Source organism: Micropterus dolomieu, linkage group LG14 (assembly GCF_021292245.1).
Source record: "Micropterus dolomieu isolate WLL.071019.BEF.003 ecotype Adirondacks linkage group LG14, ASM2129224v1, whole genome shotgun sequence".
NCBI lineage: Eukaryota > Metazoa > Chordata > Actinopteri > Centrarchiformes > Centrarchidae > Micropterus > Micropterus dolomieu.
Genome location: NC_060163.1, coordinates 10,514,848 through 10,533,086, shown reverse-complemented (window position 1 = coordinate 10,533,086; position 18,239 = coordinate 10,514,848). Strand labels below are relative to the sequence as shown.

At 40.9% G+C, this 18,239-nt stretch overlaps 1 protein-coding gene and 1 long non-coding RNA gene across 2 annotated transcripts in view; one reads left to right on the top strand and one right to left on the bottom strand.

The window, feature by feature from the left end:
• itga3b (integrin, alpha 3b) overlaps nt 1-6,401 on the bottom strand; it is a 28,873-nt gene extending 22,472 nt beyond the window's left edge. The window contains exon 1 of the mRNA XM_046068144.1: nt 6,027-6,401. Coding sequence (XP_045924100.1) covers nt 6,027-6,217 — 191 coding nt within the window. The 5' untranslated portion in view covers nt 6,218-6,401. The remainder of the gene's footprint in view (nt 1-6,026) is intronic.
• On the top strand, nt 5,961-9,476 carry LOC123982550. The gene is made up of 3 exons (XR_006827998.1): nt 5,961-6,297; nt 7,286-7,473; nt 9,191-9,476. It is a non-coding gene; the product is annotated as an uncharacterized LOC123982550 (long non-coding RNA).
• Nucleotides 9,477-18,239: the final 8,763 nt, after the last annotated feature.

Sequence of the window (18,239 nt, the reverse complement as noted above, 5' to 3'; positions counted from 1 at the left end):
TTCTCTGTGACCCCCCCCCCAAAGAAGCACACTTCTTTCCTGCAAACTCACATCATGCAGCCATGGCAGAATTCACAAGAGACAGTATCATTAACAGCATTTCCATTAACATTTTGACCTGAGCTATATGTAAAGGAGGGGAAGAGGGGATGGATACAGGTGGACTACCTCACAGCTATAATGGATCAGATGTCAACACTGTTAGCGTGCCTGCGTAGTGCCAAGTTTTCACTCAGATATTACTCAGCTTATTTGAAGGCGGTGCAGGTGTGTGCATGAAACATCTGTTTTTACATGTAGTTGGAAAACTTCCAGGAAAGACCACTGGAGCTGATATCTGTCTTTATCTATCATATGTTTAAATGCTTAATGTGTTATTTACATGTATCAATAAACAACATAATAGGAAGCATTTTATAACTTATTGTCACTGTTAACAATAGACAACAAGCTACTGAATACACTGACATCCACATACCAAGTGTAAACTAATACTTCAGGATCATTTCCCCTTCAAAGATAAAAATGGCGTGAAGAGGAGAATGTATTGAATCATAGTTTTTCTAGCTACAGGTAGCTCTCATTAGCCCGGAGGCCATCTACACCAGCTTATTTTTCATGCTGTTTTAGGGCATTTGTACAACCAAGGGAGAAAAGGGGGATCTTTTACACTTTTGTTAAGATAGACACAGTCTTCACTACAGGTATTTCCAATGAAAGCCCCACCATAAAGACCCTCCTCTGTGGAGACTAGCAGGAGGCACGAGGCCCCACTGGGATCCATTTCAACGTGTTATTAGAAGCTGTCATTCATTCTGCTGCTACACAAAATGCAACTCATGCCATTGCCAAGTGACTGGATACAGGCAATAAATACCATAAAGATTAGGGCCAGTCACTATGAACAAACTTGCACTTAACTTTATTAAGGTCTTGTACACTTATGGTGGCTGGGCTTGGACTTTAATAAATTTGAAAGGACTTAAAATCTTGTATAACTTCCAACCCAGTTGGATTGGAAGTTCTATTCGGCAAACATAATAATACAATATATTATAAGCAATTAGAACAGGTTTTGGTTAAAAAAAGTCTCATTGTCAGGTGTGTATGCTCATGGGTTTCTCTCTCTCTAATAAGCCACCATGTCTGCAGTTAAAAATGTTAATCATTCTATAAAAAAAAGACTGTCTCTTTTTAAAAAGAAATGATCTAACCGATCAAAGTGAGTTTTTTTTTTACAGCGTTGCAACCAAAAATTTGTTCTTATAACAGATCTATAAAGAATTATTAAAAAATGTATTTAACACCAATTAAGCCACTTACAACTTATAAACCCATTGTAAAGGGCACCGTAGAAAAAGGAAACGAACAATAAAAAACAAGAATACATTTAACATTTTATTCATTTAGCTGACGCTTTTATCCAAAGTGACTTACAATTGCTATACATGTCAGAGGTCGCACGCCTCTGGAGCAACTAGGGGTTAAGTGTCTTGCTCAGTGACACAATGGTGGATGTCTCACAGGGGGAATTTAACCCAGGTCTCCCACACCAAAGGCAAGCATCTTATCTATGCGCCACCACCACCCCTGAGTAGAATAAACTGACCTCATCAGAAACTGATAACTATTAATAGCTATAAAATATAATACTATAAAATATGTATTAATCTAGTTTTTAGTAATAAATTACATATTACATATGCAGCATTTCATGTAGCTCACTATGTATTACCACAGTGAACACACTAGTAAGAAACCGTACATTTTTAAAAGACAATTCTGTGCATCTGTACGTAATAGCTCATAAAGGACAATTCTTTAAGATGTTAAGACTGCAAATACTGTATGAACATCAAATGTCTCTCAAATGAAATTTGCAATGCTTCCTTTTCACAGGAACACATCTCTCATTAAATGCATGTCTGGGGAGGGGGGGGGGGGGGACTAATGGACGACACAAGATTGTTTCACTGTGCCATGACGATAGTGCTCTGATGGCCCTACTTCAGAGACAAAGACCACAAGCTTTTCTATGAGGGGGAATGTTGGATCACAGCCAAGTTAGACATACCCACCTGCATCATTTACATTAGCACGTCATATAACACATTAGGTCATTGAGTTTAGGTGACATGATACCAAAAATCTAACTTCTGATTTTACTGAAATCCTCTGCCACAGTACTTCTGTTCACTTTGAACTTACAACACAAAACATAATACTCTACTGAACATGAAAATGACTGACAAAAAGACTGAAAGTGTAAAACAGCCAGTCTATGTTTATATGTAAATACGTGCAATGTATTTCTAATGCACTATTTTCTGTCATAATGAATAAAGTTGAAGTTTAGAGTATTGAACGTTTCTGAGTACCATTTTGTCTGCAACATTACGTTAACTTTGCAAAACAGAAATTTGATTTAGGAATCAGACCTTTAATTGCAACAAACTCTAGGAGGTTCTTGGAAAAGCAGATCATGATCCTGTGCATGTTCAAACTCAACATGAAACTGTTTGTGTTTATAAACCTTGCAGCAGGTCAGACTGTTAATCTGTAGCTGCAGAAAGTGGAAGGCCCCGTCAAATTAAATGGCTGACTTTCATGGCCTCAGGCCACTGTAGTCAGACAGAGATGAGCTTTAAAAGCAAAAGCACTTCGACTCTGATTAAATATGCATCAGTCAGAGAAATTAAATTCTTCTCCTCAGGTCACAGAGGTTCCCATCTATAAACTTAAGGAAACTTTGTCTGCTGAAGGATGAACAGAAAGATTTTAAATTTTGGAAGGCTTGTGTGTGTTCCCCAATAGTCCCCAGAAACATCATTCTCACTCCTGTCTTGCCTCAACCTGAAACCTGGCAGGTTGTGACTGTGCGGAGAAGGGTAATACATTCCAAGCATACCATGGGGTCAGGGGACTGGAAGAGCCAATAGGTGGCCAGCTGACCGCCCAGGCCCTCCTCCCTGCCACAACAGAGAACAAAAAAAGCCCTCTCAGGAAAAAAACCTCTGTGAGACCTTAAATGCATGATTCAAAGAGCAGGGGGGAGTGGTGAGGTGAATGCTCTGTACAAATTGGCCTCAGGTAGCTTTTAGATTATTCAGGCGCAGCTCAAGAAGAAGTAGTGTTGGTCTACTATTTGGTCATGTACCCCCCTCAGTTCAAAATGCTTTTTTTGAATTGCTTCAGCTAGGCCAAGATACACTGCTAGATTCAGACTAATGAGATAATAGCCTACATCTTTAGAGGTTAAGTAAAATCTTTATTGCGCTCGCTTTATTGCAGAGCTGGGAGTGGAAACCCTCTGTCTCTGACTTTTAGACTCTGTTTGACTCATGCATGCGCTAAGAGTAGCCACTTTAAACAATGTAGCCTACATGTCACGACTGGTTTATGCCTTGTTCTTGCATTTTTCAAATATTCACACTCTAGCTCGCTCCAATAATGAGGAAATGTGTAACAAACAGCTCTGTGGTGCAGTGAAACAGATCTGGGGCCACAAAAACAAGCCAGACAACACGGAGGAAACAGACAAGACTGTAAAACCAACCCTTGTCAAACATGTGTCTTTACAGAATCACAGAGTATGTACACAACTAGATCTGAGTACTGGAGGACTGTCTTTACTCAACAGTGGTGGCTCCACAGATTACAAAGAGGCCTTTAGAGAGGACACTGTTGAAACGGGAGGTACTGTTGTTATTTATATACTGCACCTTGCAAAACCTCAAGAATGCAGGATGTGAAAGTGAGTTTGGTTGCAGACCAATTGGTTGAATCACAGGTCACAATCAAACGGATGGTTAGAGTCACATCTTTAAATTTTGAGAAACATGCTTATTCACTTTCTTGCTGAGAGTTAGATGAGAAGATTGACACCACCTTCAAGTCTGAAAACAGGGAAACAGCAAGACTAGCTCTGTCTGAAGTTATACTGTGTTGTTATTAGTGAGACATATACTTTATACGTACTGGCTGTAACTTATTTACCGCACGGAGAAAGTGGGATCAATCTTTTCATCTAACTCTTGGCAAGATAGCCAATAGCTGTATTTCCCTAAACGTATAACAGTATTCCTTTATATTTAACTTAGAGGTATGTGAAAAACATTCATTCCTGAAATCAATCAGTGAATACCAAATTAAAAGAACAAAAGAGTGTACCCTGGCTTGAACCTCCACTCCTACATCACCATAACCCTGCTGAGGTTAATTGATCCAGGCATGTTTTAGTCATTTTGTGTAAGTGCTTTTGGACATCATGGTCAGCGTTAGTGTTAAAGGTATATCCTAACATATTCAGATATACGATGCAATGTACAACTGAGCATGCATTTGCTTAAACCTCTTAGCTAGCAGCAGACTGATGAGACTTTTTACAGCACTCTTGTCCCAACAGGCCTCAAGTCTCATTACCACGGCCATGTGGTCCCCTTCTTTGGTTGCAGTCTGTGGACAGTGTCCCCATCCCTCTGGGGAAAGGGCCAAGATGGCACATTGATCAAGTGTCAGCTGGACACTGGTATCCTTTCAATAAACTGGGAAATCTCTGTACTGTACAACAATCCCCCACTTTGCATGGAATGCAATTGGCTGATAAACTTTACATTCAGACATCACTGGTGACAACACAGAGGAAGTGGGCGCTGGTTTGCAATTTTCTCCCTGCGTTACCCTTCAAAGCAGAGCGAAGACAAAGATAACAGCATGTTAGGAACGTGCTGTGTGATCATGGATGCGGAAGGATGAGGGGGCCACTGTAATTGGCCTAGGGAAATCCTACACTAAACACTGAAACAGTTTGAGGATCTTTCATTAAAGAAGCAACATAAGAAGACAACTAACTATTCCTAAAAACAAAAGGCATTTACTTTTATGTAAATCCTCTCAAACACTCCACATGACTATTCATGTCTTGGTAATAACAACCTACAAGTGTTACAGGCCAATAAACATCTTCAAGCCATAGCTGAAAGTAGCCTAATGGCCCCATGATACGTAAGAAAGTAGAGCATGCTATGTCACAGATTTCTGTGCTTCCATAATAGCTGAAAAATGTACCTGGAATAACTTTGTTAAAACAGTATTAATAATTAATTTCTCAAATGCTGTGATAAACTTAAAGACACTTCTGCTTGTCTACTGAACTCCAAAGCACAGACAGCTCAGCTGTTTCACACATGGTCCATCCCAAAGATGCATGTGACAGGAATGATGGCATTTCTTATTTAGTCAATTATGCATTTTCAACCACAGGATTGTGGAAGTTGATGGCTGCAGTAACACTGGGCACCAGCAATAATTGGATGTTAGAAGGTTTTGGACAAACATGTCAGCCAGAAAAATCAAAAACTGAAATACTAGCCCATGTAAAACACCAAAACAAATAAAATGTATGTAATATTGCAAAAAACAGTTTTGCATTCACATATGTTTTATATGTATAATATTTAAAATGTTTAATAGATTCCTGTTTGATGTGACTGTTTTCCACATTTGTTGACTAAAACGCAAGATCCTTTAAAAAATAATCAACCAGGTAAATACTCGCGCAGGGCCTTCATCATTCCCTTTTACTTGCGACAGAGCCAAAGCCATGGCACAGAACATCTGTTCGAGACATTTTTAGTGTAGGCAACTAAAAACTGAGGACAGGCCTGAATAAATCTGTAAAGATTAACCCGCTCAGGTTTCCATCAACAGGTAGGTGCCTTAAAAGGAACTACTTTCCATGTAGAAAGTTAAGTGTCTGATGCGAAGGAAACTATCCGACGCGTTTTACGAAGTAAGCGCAGTTTATAAACTGGCGACAGGTGTTAGAAGCAATAAACTGGACTCTTTATCGCGGTTTTGTGCAGGAAGTGGGCGCAACAAGCTTCTTAGAGGGATAAAATGGTTGTTGTTTCGTTAGCCTACGCCTCCTGTTCAGAAGCAGGTGCGTAGCCTACACGGACATTATTTAACCTCATAATGAGAAAGAAGTGGGGCATTTTCTCAGGCATGCACGGATGGCAACTTACAGGTACTTCGTGGAGCCCTGCGTCTGCTGATGCAGAGCTACTGAGAATCCAAAGAAGCTCCCTTTGGTTTTCCCCTCTTTGATCACCGGGAAACGTTCATCTATATTAAATCCACTGCAGGTTTGCGTCCCGTGGTACACAGCCAAGACAGCGCAGAGCAATAGTCTTGGAGACATGTTCGTTCTGTTCATTCCTCGCAAGTGCAGTAGGCTTCCCGCAGATCCACGATCAGCCTGGGTCCGGCACAGTCTCCCGCAATGAGCTCCAACAGGTAGGCTGCGCTTCACAGAGACCTCCCCATTGAGATCCACGCGCGCACTCGGTGTGACTGCCTAGGTGTCGGTGTGTGCCTCCCTCTGCCTCTCTCTTCTGCCCTTCCTTACTTCCTTCCTTTCCCTCTGCCCTCCACACCCATTTGGAACAAGTGTAGCCTACTGTCACACTGTGTGGTTGGCTGTGTTAACCTCAGTCTCTTGCCTCCTCCCCCTCCCTGTCTCTATTTCTTTCTTTCACACGCGCAAATTTTGCTTTCCACCTGTTCTGCCTGCCAACAGTAAAAGTTGCAGTTGCACTTTTCAGGGAAAAAGGTTAATCAAATATCATCATATAAACAACAGTTTCATTACACTTTCATTCATGCCTTTGTGAAACTCTTAATACAGCATTAAATTATGTTTTGAGCAGCACCTCCATCAACACCTTTTTCCTCAGTCAACAATTAAATTAGCTTATTAATACATTCCTTTCAGTAATTTCCTTTTAGGAACTTGAAAGAAACCACAATATACAGCCATTTGTTCCAAATACACGTAGTACATGTAAGTTAGTTGAATAGTGCCATGGTAATAATGCTTCTGTCTGTTACTGAAAAACCTTTTTTGCACTTTTTGCCTGAAAGAAAGGTCGTACAAAAGCCTTTTCAGCTGATACAACTGCTTTAATGTCTAAATACATATGTAATGCAACTGAGTTAACTCAGCGCAGGATATTTTATGTAGGGGTACTATATTATGACAGGCCTTCTGTCAAAACTCCTCCAAGCCAACTAATAGACGCACATGAGCGCTCTTGTGACAGCCAACTTCTGCCTTGCTCCACTGCCTATCGCTTAAACTTCTGGCATCCAACAGGCAGTTCATTAAACCCTTAATCCCTTTAGAGAGAGTTCATGGAACAGGCCAGTAAGTAGTTAAAAAGTATCCTGTCCTTTCCATGAATGCCACTCCACCCTCTCTCCCCTGTTTTCTTGTCTTTTTTAGAAACCCCCTGGTGTCAAGAGAACAGCTACAGCTCCATCTCCTCCCCGTTTACTTCGGCAATGAGCAAACTTTGATTATGTCTGCTTTATTGGCTGTCTCCTCTGGCATCACTGACCTCATCTAATTGATGAGCTGAGCTCCCACTCCTCTGCTTCTCCTCACAGTTCAGGAGTTTCTCTCACCCAGAGGTAATCTCTGCTCCATTCTTTTGTGAAATAATGCCCTATGGGGAATTTAGTTCACTATGCACATTCCATAGGGCAATTGCAAAAGTGTTGTGATGTGTGCTTCAAGTCTGTATTTAGTGGTAATTATGTTCTTTACTATTGCTGCTGTGCTGTCCCTATTTGTGCACATGCCCTGTGACTTCCGTTTTGTTTCCAAGAAACAAGAAGTACTGTATGTATATGACAAAACAGAGAAAATGCGTTACAATTAACAGGTTGGGGTACATTTCATGGATTGTAATGCAGTGCAAATCTGACTCATAATCTTTGTTGGAGGTCATATACTGCTAAATTTAACCCTGGCCCGTACATTTGGAATCTGTCATGTGAGAGTTAATCCAGGTTTAAACTTTGCGTTTGCATTTTGATATTATCTAGCAAGTGCGTTTCATGCCCAAAGGTGAGAGCACAAATTGCCAGTGTATACAGTGTCAACAACCTGTTGTTGCCTTATCAAGATGTGCATCTGTTACAGCACCGACGTTGAACAGATCCATGCGATTGTGCAAATAGAGACCCTCCTTGACTGCCTGCCTCAGCAGAAGATGGGCAACCCTGAGAGACATTAGCAGAGAGGAATTTAAAGAGACTAAACAACAACAGACGAGCAAGCTGACTTTCCCCTTAAAGAGGTGGTATTATGCTTTTTGCCTTTCACCTCTCCTTTATTGAGTTATATACCTTTTTTGTGCATGTAATAGGTTTGCAAAGTGAAAAAGCCACCCCAAAGGGAGTTCCTTCTCCTACAGAAAACTCTGCTCTGAACTGCCTGAAAACAGCTCGTTTGTAGTCCAGCCATTTCCCTTTCATCCCTGTGACATCACAGGGATGAAAGCTAAATGTGTGCCATAATGCTCATAATACAAGTCTGACACACCCTCAAAAACACCGGTGGAAAAACAATGAGCTGCAGTACACACCTCGCCTCTCCCTTCCAAACACTAGCTACCCACCAGGCAGTCAATGGACATAAAGTTGTTACTGTGATGTAGAGACAGAGCTTAGTTAAACTTTATGGATGAAAGATACTTTTGTTACAAATTAATAACTCACCACTCTGACACTCCATGTTGCTAAGCTGGTAAGGGGAACATATACAGCTGAACCGAAGCTGTGTTTACCAGCTTCTCACTGACCCGCCCTTCTCTGCTTCTTATTGGCTAGTAGTCCTTAACTAGGAACTGCGCATGTGCAACCCCCAACAAATATCATGTAGAGGCAAGATCTATCACTCCATTGCTAAAATGAACCCTTCAACACATAGGGTGAAAACAGAAGCTGCAGCAATGTGCAGTATGACAAAAGTATGGTGTTTTTTGAAAATTAAACCTTGTACACCTGTTCTGGTACAACCCCTAAATAAGATTTTGAACCTGAAAATGAGCATAATACCACCTCTTTAATTTTGCTCTATTTGATCAATTCCCATGCTTTTTGCGAAACGGCTGAAGAGCACCTTATCCTTAACCCCTCTGGGTCATACACCCACCCTTTAGACAGCTGATACTGACAAAATGCATTCTTTTTTATTGTCAGAAAAAGATACAGTCTTGCAAGGTGTGCAATTGCAGAGTTGCCTGGCAATGGAGATTAAAAAGTACAAAAACTGTGATCAGATAACTTTTCGCACGAGAGCCGTTCACTTTCCACTTTCACTTTTTTTTTTGTCTCTTTCCAGTGTTACAGTAGAAAAAGAAAGAATTCCGGCCTTTAAATGTGTATTCCCCAGACCAAACTGTAAGCCAACACCAGGCTCTGTGAACCATCGGGACAAAGACCCGAATGCAGTTGCTGCTGCCCCCAGAGACCTCTGCTGTAGAACCCTCCAGTCTTAACCCACACAACACACATGGAATGTAATTTGCTATTTATCTCCCAGTTTCCTGTGTTTTTCCTCACCAAACCCACCACCGTCCTCCCCCGTCACCATACCTTCCCTGGAAATAAAACAGAATTCAACCGTTCCTCTTCTTCTCATTTGTCCTATGTTTTTCTTTGTGCCTCATAATATCCATTTAATTGAGGAGGTTAAGCCTACATACATACTACATCTTCCCGCTCAACTTTCCTGCTTCTTTGTGTTTTGTCGTATATATCACAAATGGCTCCACCGAGTCTTCTCAAGGAATCCATTCAAACAACGCTGAGGGCTGATGGATGGGGTGGGTGAGTGGGATGCTATGTGGAGTTCCTGATGTGAATGTGTGATAATAGAAATGGACTGGCTATTGTAGAGCACTGTAGCCAGAGCAGAGCAAATGTAAAGACTGAGTGCATCAGTGTGCTCCATAATAGTCCGATTACACTTATCTCTTGTTTCTGTACTTTCCCAATAGGCTTTGTGTAAAGTCTTGCAGTGGGTTGAATTATAGACTAATGAAACCAATGTGAGAATGGCACAGTACAGCCTTGTGAGCACGAAAATAAACCAGATACAAAAAAACATCAGTGGCCTCAAAATAACTAGATGTCAGCCTGGTGTAGAATTTCCATGAATATTATTCCACATTAACTGGCGAACCTAACAGTGAGCAGGACATTGGTTGAATATGAAACACAGCACGCGCTCACATCGAGTCCTTGCTGCATGGCAATGACAGAGCTGGCCGTTGCCATGGAGCTGAGAGTTGCTATGAAGCCAGTATGTCCTGAGCGGTGGTAGCATCTGTGGAGGAAGACAGTGTGATCTGTTTAAACTCCAGTCAGGAGCTCGGATGACCTTTCACAGGAATAAAACATGATCCACTCGGTTCTGTACACTAAATCAGGAATTTACCACAGAAACACACACATATTCATGCAGACGCATGTGCACAGTAACACGAATATTATACAGCTTTATTACAAGGCCAGATTCTTGTCCCAGAGTGAAGATAAAAATTTCATACTTTAGTAGTTCCTTCTTTACTTGATTAAACTGCAGAATATCAAATGAACTTTTGCACACCCTGGGAAGACAATATACAATTAACTCCCTAATTCCCTGCTGTAACTTTAGCTGTCATTGGACACAAATGAAACCGATTTATTTTTTTAATTGAATTAATACATGAGCAAAATCTGATAAGATGTCATGTTATTTCATATACCAAGCTTTTGCCTGAATAATCCAGTCAGTGTTTAAACAGAAAGACAGTTAGTGTTAGGTTTATAAATACAGGACAGTCCACAGCGAAGGGGCAGTCATATTGGCCATGTCTTGTCAAACAAATGTCCACAACAGCAGGGAAACAACTGACACCAGCTAATCGCCTAATCAGTTTCGGTATTAAGGGAGGGATGATACACTGTAAAAATAAATCAGCGATTATTTATCCTCCAAAGCACCACATTTCTCTTTGAATCAGTTTTTCATGTGTTACAAACTAATTTTTTTTTAAACAAATCTTGGGCTTCAACTTGATTTAATACAATGTGGAATTTCCATTATCGCAGCCCCCATTGGACCACATATGTTGTATTCTATATCTATATGGAACAACTGGCCTGATGTAATCCAATATCTCTCCATACAATGTTTCTGCATGTGAAATAATTGTGTTTTATGACTTCTCTAGGTTGCTGAGCATTCATCCTCATGTATAGGGCAGCAGCATGGCAGTTCTGAATGTTTGCATACATGTGTACAGTACATACATGTAGTATGTCTGGTTGTGTGTATGGAAATATCTGTGATGCTATATGCTATATGCTCACATTTGTTCATCTTAATATGGGGGCTGTATGTCAGCTTCCACATGTGCGTGTCCTTTGAGTGTTTGATGTGTGGCAGGAAGGAAATGCAGCAGGGGTTTCGAGACCCACACAAAGTCTTGCTGTTCTTCAGGTCTCCAGTTCGTGCAAAGTGTAGGAATGTATAGCCTGAGGAGGAAGGCGTGGCTCTGAACACTCTCCCACTGTCCTGTAGCACCTGTTTTTCAGCTTAGCTTTCAGGCAGAATAGATAGAGTGATGGGAGACAGCGGGACATAGTCTCTGTGATATGGAAACAAAACAGCTGTTACACAAAGTAATGTTATAAATACAATACTCCCAGCACAACAATGAACCCTCTCCACTGAGACTTTGGGGAAAAAGCTGTGCTTTCTCGTTGAAAGAAATATCATCTCCGCTTAATAAAAGCTATAGCCAGCAGCCAGTTAGCTTAGCATAAGCACAGCTAGCCTGTCTGAGGCATAAATGGACGACATAATAACTCCCCAAAAGTGAAGTCAAACACTGATATATGTTCAAGTGTTCATTTTCCTTTTAAGTTTGGTTTTAATTTGTTATTTGATGCTATAAAAAGGGGGCTTCATGTCATTATTGATAGCTGAGCCCTGCACACGATTGAGTTGGCCTGATGTTTGGACGAGACCACGATACCGCTGCTCTAAGCCCAATCACCCAATCGTCTATGTTTGTATACAGTCTGTGGTCTGAGATAAGAAAATCGGCCAATACCAGCACCTCTAAAGCTCATAAATTAAGATGCTGTACCTTCTTTGTCTAATTAAAACACAAAACTGTAAAATTACATTTCTTAGCCATGAGCAGTGACTTTCTGTTATACTCACAAACTCAAGGAGAACAAATAAAAAATAATTTGTGAGCTTTAGAGTTGCTAGTATAGGCTGATTTTGTTATATTCAGACAAAGCCAGTCTATCTGTTTCGCCCTGTTTCCAGTCTTTATGCTAAGCTAGGCTAACTGCCTATTGGCTGTAGTTTAACATATGAGCGTAGTATAGGTCTTCTATCTAACTCTCAGCAAGAAAGCAAATAAGCGTATAACCCAAAATGGTGAACAATTCCTTTAAAACGTTGTTTGTCATGCCAGAAAGTAATGCACAACATCTCACAGTATCAGAACATTTTAAACATGTTGTTGGTGAGACACATTTCTTAATGGAATTTATAACTTGCTAAAAATGCACTTAGAGCTGAGTAGTTCATTCTTCCTGCAGCTCATTGCCAGTTTTAAAAGAACTATAAAGCATTTAGACAAACCACAGGTAGCAAAGAAAAATCACAACCAGTGATAACAAACGTCCTTTCCCAACCTTTCTACTGCTTTCTGGAAACGTTGCATTAACAGTGATAGGAATGTGTGATAGAGTTAATGATTAATTAAGGGTGAAAATGAAATTAAAACACAAGCTGTACAAAGGTGCACTCTCGGTAATGTTTAATCATTAAGAAAGGAGTCACTCCATGCAGCATTCCTTTCTCTGCCCATGGAGACTCTTTTGTTCAAAATGAACTATTCTGTGCAGAGGCGTCATAGGTAAAGAAAGAAATGTTTGAGGGGAGTTTGGGTTTGATCTGGCTTTGTGCCAAGACCGACAACCTTGGGTATGAGCTCTTAGTCTGAAAGATAGGTGAGCAATAACCACCAAACAAACCCCTAAAACCATACATTTATTATTCATCCAGTGCAGCGTATATGTCAGCTAGAAAATACAGATCTTTAAGGGAGTGGGAGGGTGAAAGAGCTATCTCTCTGGGGAATGACACCAGGTTGAACTTTAGCCAGAGCCCAATCATGGTATCTCACTGTGTTTTTTTTCATCAGACCACTCTAGTTATTGAGATTGGCTGTTGCATGTGCTCAAAAAGGTCAGGAGCTCATTTCACTGTAGTCAAGATTTTCCGCTCCTCCCATGGGACACATTAACTCAGAACTTGATACTTAACAACCCAGTGAAGCCCATACCATCATCTGTCTGCAATGTTTACCAAAGGAGCAGTTATCTGTCTCTGGGACCTTAAGAGTCCCCTCTTTCAGAAAGTGCTGCATTATCTTTACGGGTACAGAGCAGAAAAAACATACACATGTGGACACAATTTACTCTAGTTAACACAACAGTCCTATCTCTGGAGATGAAATATCATGACAAGATTGGGAATATTGGCTTACAGTTGTCTCTGAAAGTCACACTGCTACATTGACAAACTGCATAATTATATTCCTACCTACATTCACCTGATCCAATTATTAGGAGCCCCACTATTCTTCACCCTGGGTAATAGGTGAATATATTGGGCAGTAAATCTGATGCATTGTACTGTGACCAAGCCTAATGTAATCTGGTGGACAGACCATTGAATAATGACACAATCTGAAGGGTAACTGCAGTAAATCTGACCAGTAAACACAATGCTAGCTTGCTCCCACATCGCTCGTCCTCTCATCCTGTGGTAAAGTGAGTTGAAATGATTTACAATGCTCATTCTAAAGCCTCCTTCCTGTCTGCACAGCGTATTGGCTGTCTGGTTGACTGGTCATCCCTTAGACCTCTTATAAACACTGAGGACTCCTTTTCCTGTCGTCTTTTGATCGGCTGTTTGTAGTGGATCCTCTGTAACCACATGGTGCCATTTTGTTTATGACTAGGCTTGCATGACATTAATGTTAGAACTTACAAGGACAGGTTTATATTGAACACAAATGTGTTGGTTTTTGACAGCCAAACCTGTGATCCATGTCCTTTCGTTTGTTGTGAGTGTGATGGGGCTGGCAGATGGTTCAGATGTGATTGGTGGTGACACTGTTTTGACACGAGATTGGAAATATTCACGTCTCTGTGTGTGTGTTCAGGCGATTGAGCTTTCTGATGAAGAAGCAGGAGATGAAGGAGTAATTGTGGGTACTGTTTAACTGTACTATAATTCACAGCAGAAAGACTTTTTAGTTGGTAGATTTGTTGCCATGTCTTTAGAAAGCAGAGCATATCACCCCTTATGCTTGTTAAAAATTCTGTGTTAAAAACAATCCAGTCTGGTACTGTTTAATATGTGTCACTAAAGCATGTAAAAACTACCTAGGACATGCATGCCATGTGTGTGTTCAGCCTCCTTTCGAGCCAGTGTGTGAATCCACTCCATCTCTCTCTGCTGTGTGTGTGAATACAGAGCCGGGCCTTTTGTTTCCTTCGACAAGCTGGAGCTGTACTCCAGTGGACCTGCACATTTTCCACTCAATTGAATGGCCCTCTCAGATCATTAAATGGCCATTCATTAGCAAGGGACACTGGCAGGGATTCAGCAGTAAAGAAAACACAAAGAGGCCTGTCTGTGGGCACCATCCCTCACACTGTGGCCTGCAACACTGTGGGTGGGAGTTAGGGCTGGATTGGTAATGTGGCATACCGGGCAAATGCACAGTGGGCTGACGCACCTTTGGGGCCGGTTTAAAGTACATTATTTATTTATATAACTGTTTTTAAAAAAAACGGGCCAACGATCGGCCCATAAAGCATGGACAGCGGTTTACTGGGTAATTTTCTATACTGACATTGGGCTGGCCCAATCACATCTCTTACTAGCCCCCACCCCCTCTGCTCTCTGTTTCTTGCGTTGCGGGCCATTAAAAAAAAAAAAAAAAACATTCTTCAGTCAGAGGCCACCAAATGCGCGAAAACAACCGATCTGGTTGCTGCCGGGGCTGCAGTAGCTTCAACATCAGCTGCAGTACACTGCGTAGTGCAGGCACAGGCACCTGAAGGAGCAAAAGAGCTGTGGTGGCCACTGGCAGGAAGAGGAGGAGGCCTGAGACAGTGAAACAGAGTGACAAAGTGACAATGATGGGCTAAGGGAGAGAGAGAGCAGGAGGAGAATGGAGGTGAAGCTGTAAGCATGAAGTAGCTCAACCTGTATGGAGGGAGCAGGGAGGGAGGGTCATTTACACTGGGGATGCTGGGGACATGTAGCCACCACTTTTTGAAAGCATTTATTAAAAATGTTCTGAAAAATAGCTTGCACCAAGAAATGTTGATTAACAAATAAAAATGCTATGAAAATATTGCACATTTATTTGCACAATAAGCCTGCAATGCAATGTAAATACAGAAGAAACCTCTGCCTTGTACAAAAAAAGTAACTTAAGCAAAAAATAATAATAAGCTACTGATTACTGCATTACTTTTATTATATTTGTATATTGTGAATTGTCACCTGCCACCTGAATTTTGTGCTTACCTTTATAAAAATAAAGACTTTTCAGACAGAAAATGTCTCCACAATGCAGGAAATTAAGTGTTTAATGCTAAAAATCTTATGGGGGAGGACCCCCAAACCCCCCTATCACATATTTAATCTATAAATATTTTTTCAAAATAGTAGATCTATTACCATATATTCTTGTCTTGTAGTCATGCACACCAATCTTCTGTAAATCTTACGTCTCAGTGTTTCATCACACGTCTAATCTGACCCCCTAAATGGAACGATGGTGTATTGGTGAGGGGTATCCGACTGATTTTGGTGGGCTGCCTCAGCCAAAAATGCCAAGTAGTCAAGTATAGCATCTGAGATAACCATTGTAATGATAAGTGCTCAAAGGTAGCTATGATTTTCAGTTGAACATGCACAATACAACTTTGTTTGTACTTTGTTTAACAGTTTGTTGTTAATGAATAAATAATATCTATTAAAAGATGCTCTAGTTCAGTGGTGCCTAACCATTTTTGTCAGACACACCCCACACAGCCCAGTCAGATGATCTGAAGTACTCCTTCATATAGTATTAATTTTTTTTTTATTTCAATCATTTACCATTTACCTTTTTATTTATTTCAAATGTTTATCCATTACTTAATGCAATTTTAACTATATATCCATTACTTTAAGATAACTACTTTAACTGTTTTCCTATCACATTTAGTTAACCATTTCAACAGTTTATTCATTACTTTAAGTTAACTACTTCAGCTGTTTTTCCATTTTTCAACTGTTTACCCAGTAATGGTTAATTAACCGGATTTCAACCATTTATCCATCACATGTAGCAAACTGTTTCAAGTTCTCTGCCTCCTTGCTAAGAAGTTTGTTAAGCACTCTCAACACGACTCAATATGTGGATGTATTTTTAAATTCAAATCATACTTTATACTTTTTCAACTTAGTCAAGCTACTCCACAATCTGGCCATGTACCCCCAAGCTTCTGCAGAAATACCTGGTGCGTATCGCTTGTTTCCTAGACTAGACTTCATGTCGTCATCACTTCCCTGAGGACACTAAATCCAAGAGAAAAGGGAGCAGAGGTAGGGGGGAGGGCACTCACCTCCTGGAGCCAAATATTTAGGCAGAAAGTTACTCATGGTCAGATGGATTATTGGCTGTAGACTGAGGCACTTTGTTTCAACCTGACTTTGCAAGCTGATTGACTCACTCTGCCACATTTGATTTAATGTGGATGACTGCAAGTTTCCAAGATGGAGATGAGAGACCATGGTGGAGTTTTTGTGTAAGCTGAGGAGGAAAAGAGGGCAGAACGGAAACTCCCAAAATCTGCCGTGCTCAGGCATGCCTTCAAAAATGACAGCGCTCTACGCTGTGTTAACAAGCCCACCAAATAACCAGGTAGATGTCTTACACAAGACTTTCTGTGATTTTCCTCCCTACAAAAGATTTCCAGTCAAAGGCGTTTGTTCTGGGCATCTGAATTCAGTTTATGAATTAAGTTTACACAAAGCCGCTGGGTGTTACATGTGACTATGGATGTTGTGGCAGTTGAAAACATTTTCATTTTATATTTTAGTATTAATAATTAATCTTTTACGTGACATTTTTTGATTTTAACACTGAGCTTAATGTAAATACAGATCTTCATTTTGCAAACTCAACCTTGGAAGGGTCTCCTGTTATACATGGCTTTCTACAGTTACTGGATACAAGAAATACGTCAAAAGTGCTAGATCACACTGTTGGTGTTAAAGCCACTTTTCTAGACACACTACTGTGACCATTTGGTAAGACTTTGATGAGACTGAATGGCTGTAGCCTTAAAGCAAAGTGCAGGGCAAAGTTTGCTAGAAATTCAATTGTGTTGAGATGAAAACTGGTGTCATCCTGCCAGCAGATATTTTATTTATTAAGAGATAATCTGCAGATAGAAGGGAGTGGTTTCATCTAGTCCTCCATGCGTTTGAGTTTGAGCCAAAACAAACATGCTTGGGTGGAGGCTTCCTGCTAGAATCCTGGGAGAGGGCATCTCAACCCAGCGGACTCAAGGAGAGTGTAGCTGTAACCAAGGCTACATATTCACTATTCTGTGATAAGCACCAAAAGAGATCGTAACAAAGGGGTGAAGTGTCAAGACAAACTGTGGGATAGTGGGAGTCATGGGAGACTGAGACATTTGCAAATGTTGTAGTTTAAATTAGTATCATTGGGAAGTGATGTTTGTCATGTTGTTGCAGTAGACAGCTATAAAATACAAACAGATACAAGTATAGTCTCACTCCAATTAGCATGCTACTGCCTTGTGTGTTCCGTTGGCTTGAAGCCCACTCTGAGAGTGGCCTTAGTGAATACAAAAGTTTAAGTGGAGGGCGAACAAAGATGCAGTAATCAAAGCAGTCTCTCTTTTGAACACGCCCTGAACAGCTGTTTCTACAGGCCGCTCTTACTCATCCACTCTTGGCAAAGTGGAGCCGGAGAATAGATGCATTCTTGTCAATGAGACTGCGGTTGCCAGGACGGGGGACACTTGTACGGATGCCTCTGTGCAGCGTCTGGTGTTTGTGCCAGCTGAGTGGAATAGATAGGGAGGACTAGTAGGAGGGGAGTGAATGAGGAGCATGGCATGGCAGAGGAGAGAGAGACATCAGAGGGAAGAAAATATATCATAAAACTCAAAAAAAACCACAATGGACAAGAGATAGGAAAGACGCAGGAAGCAAACTTCTAACAGAGGATGCATCAGACATGCAACAGATACACACTCTGGTGGGTTGTTAGGCTGCC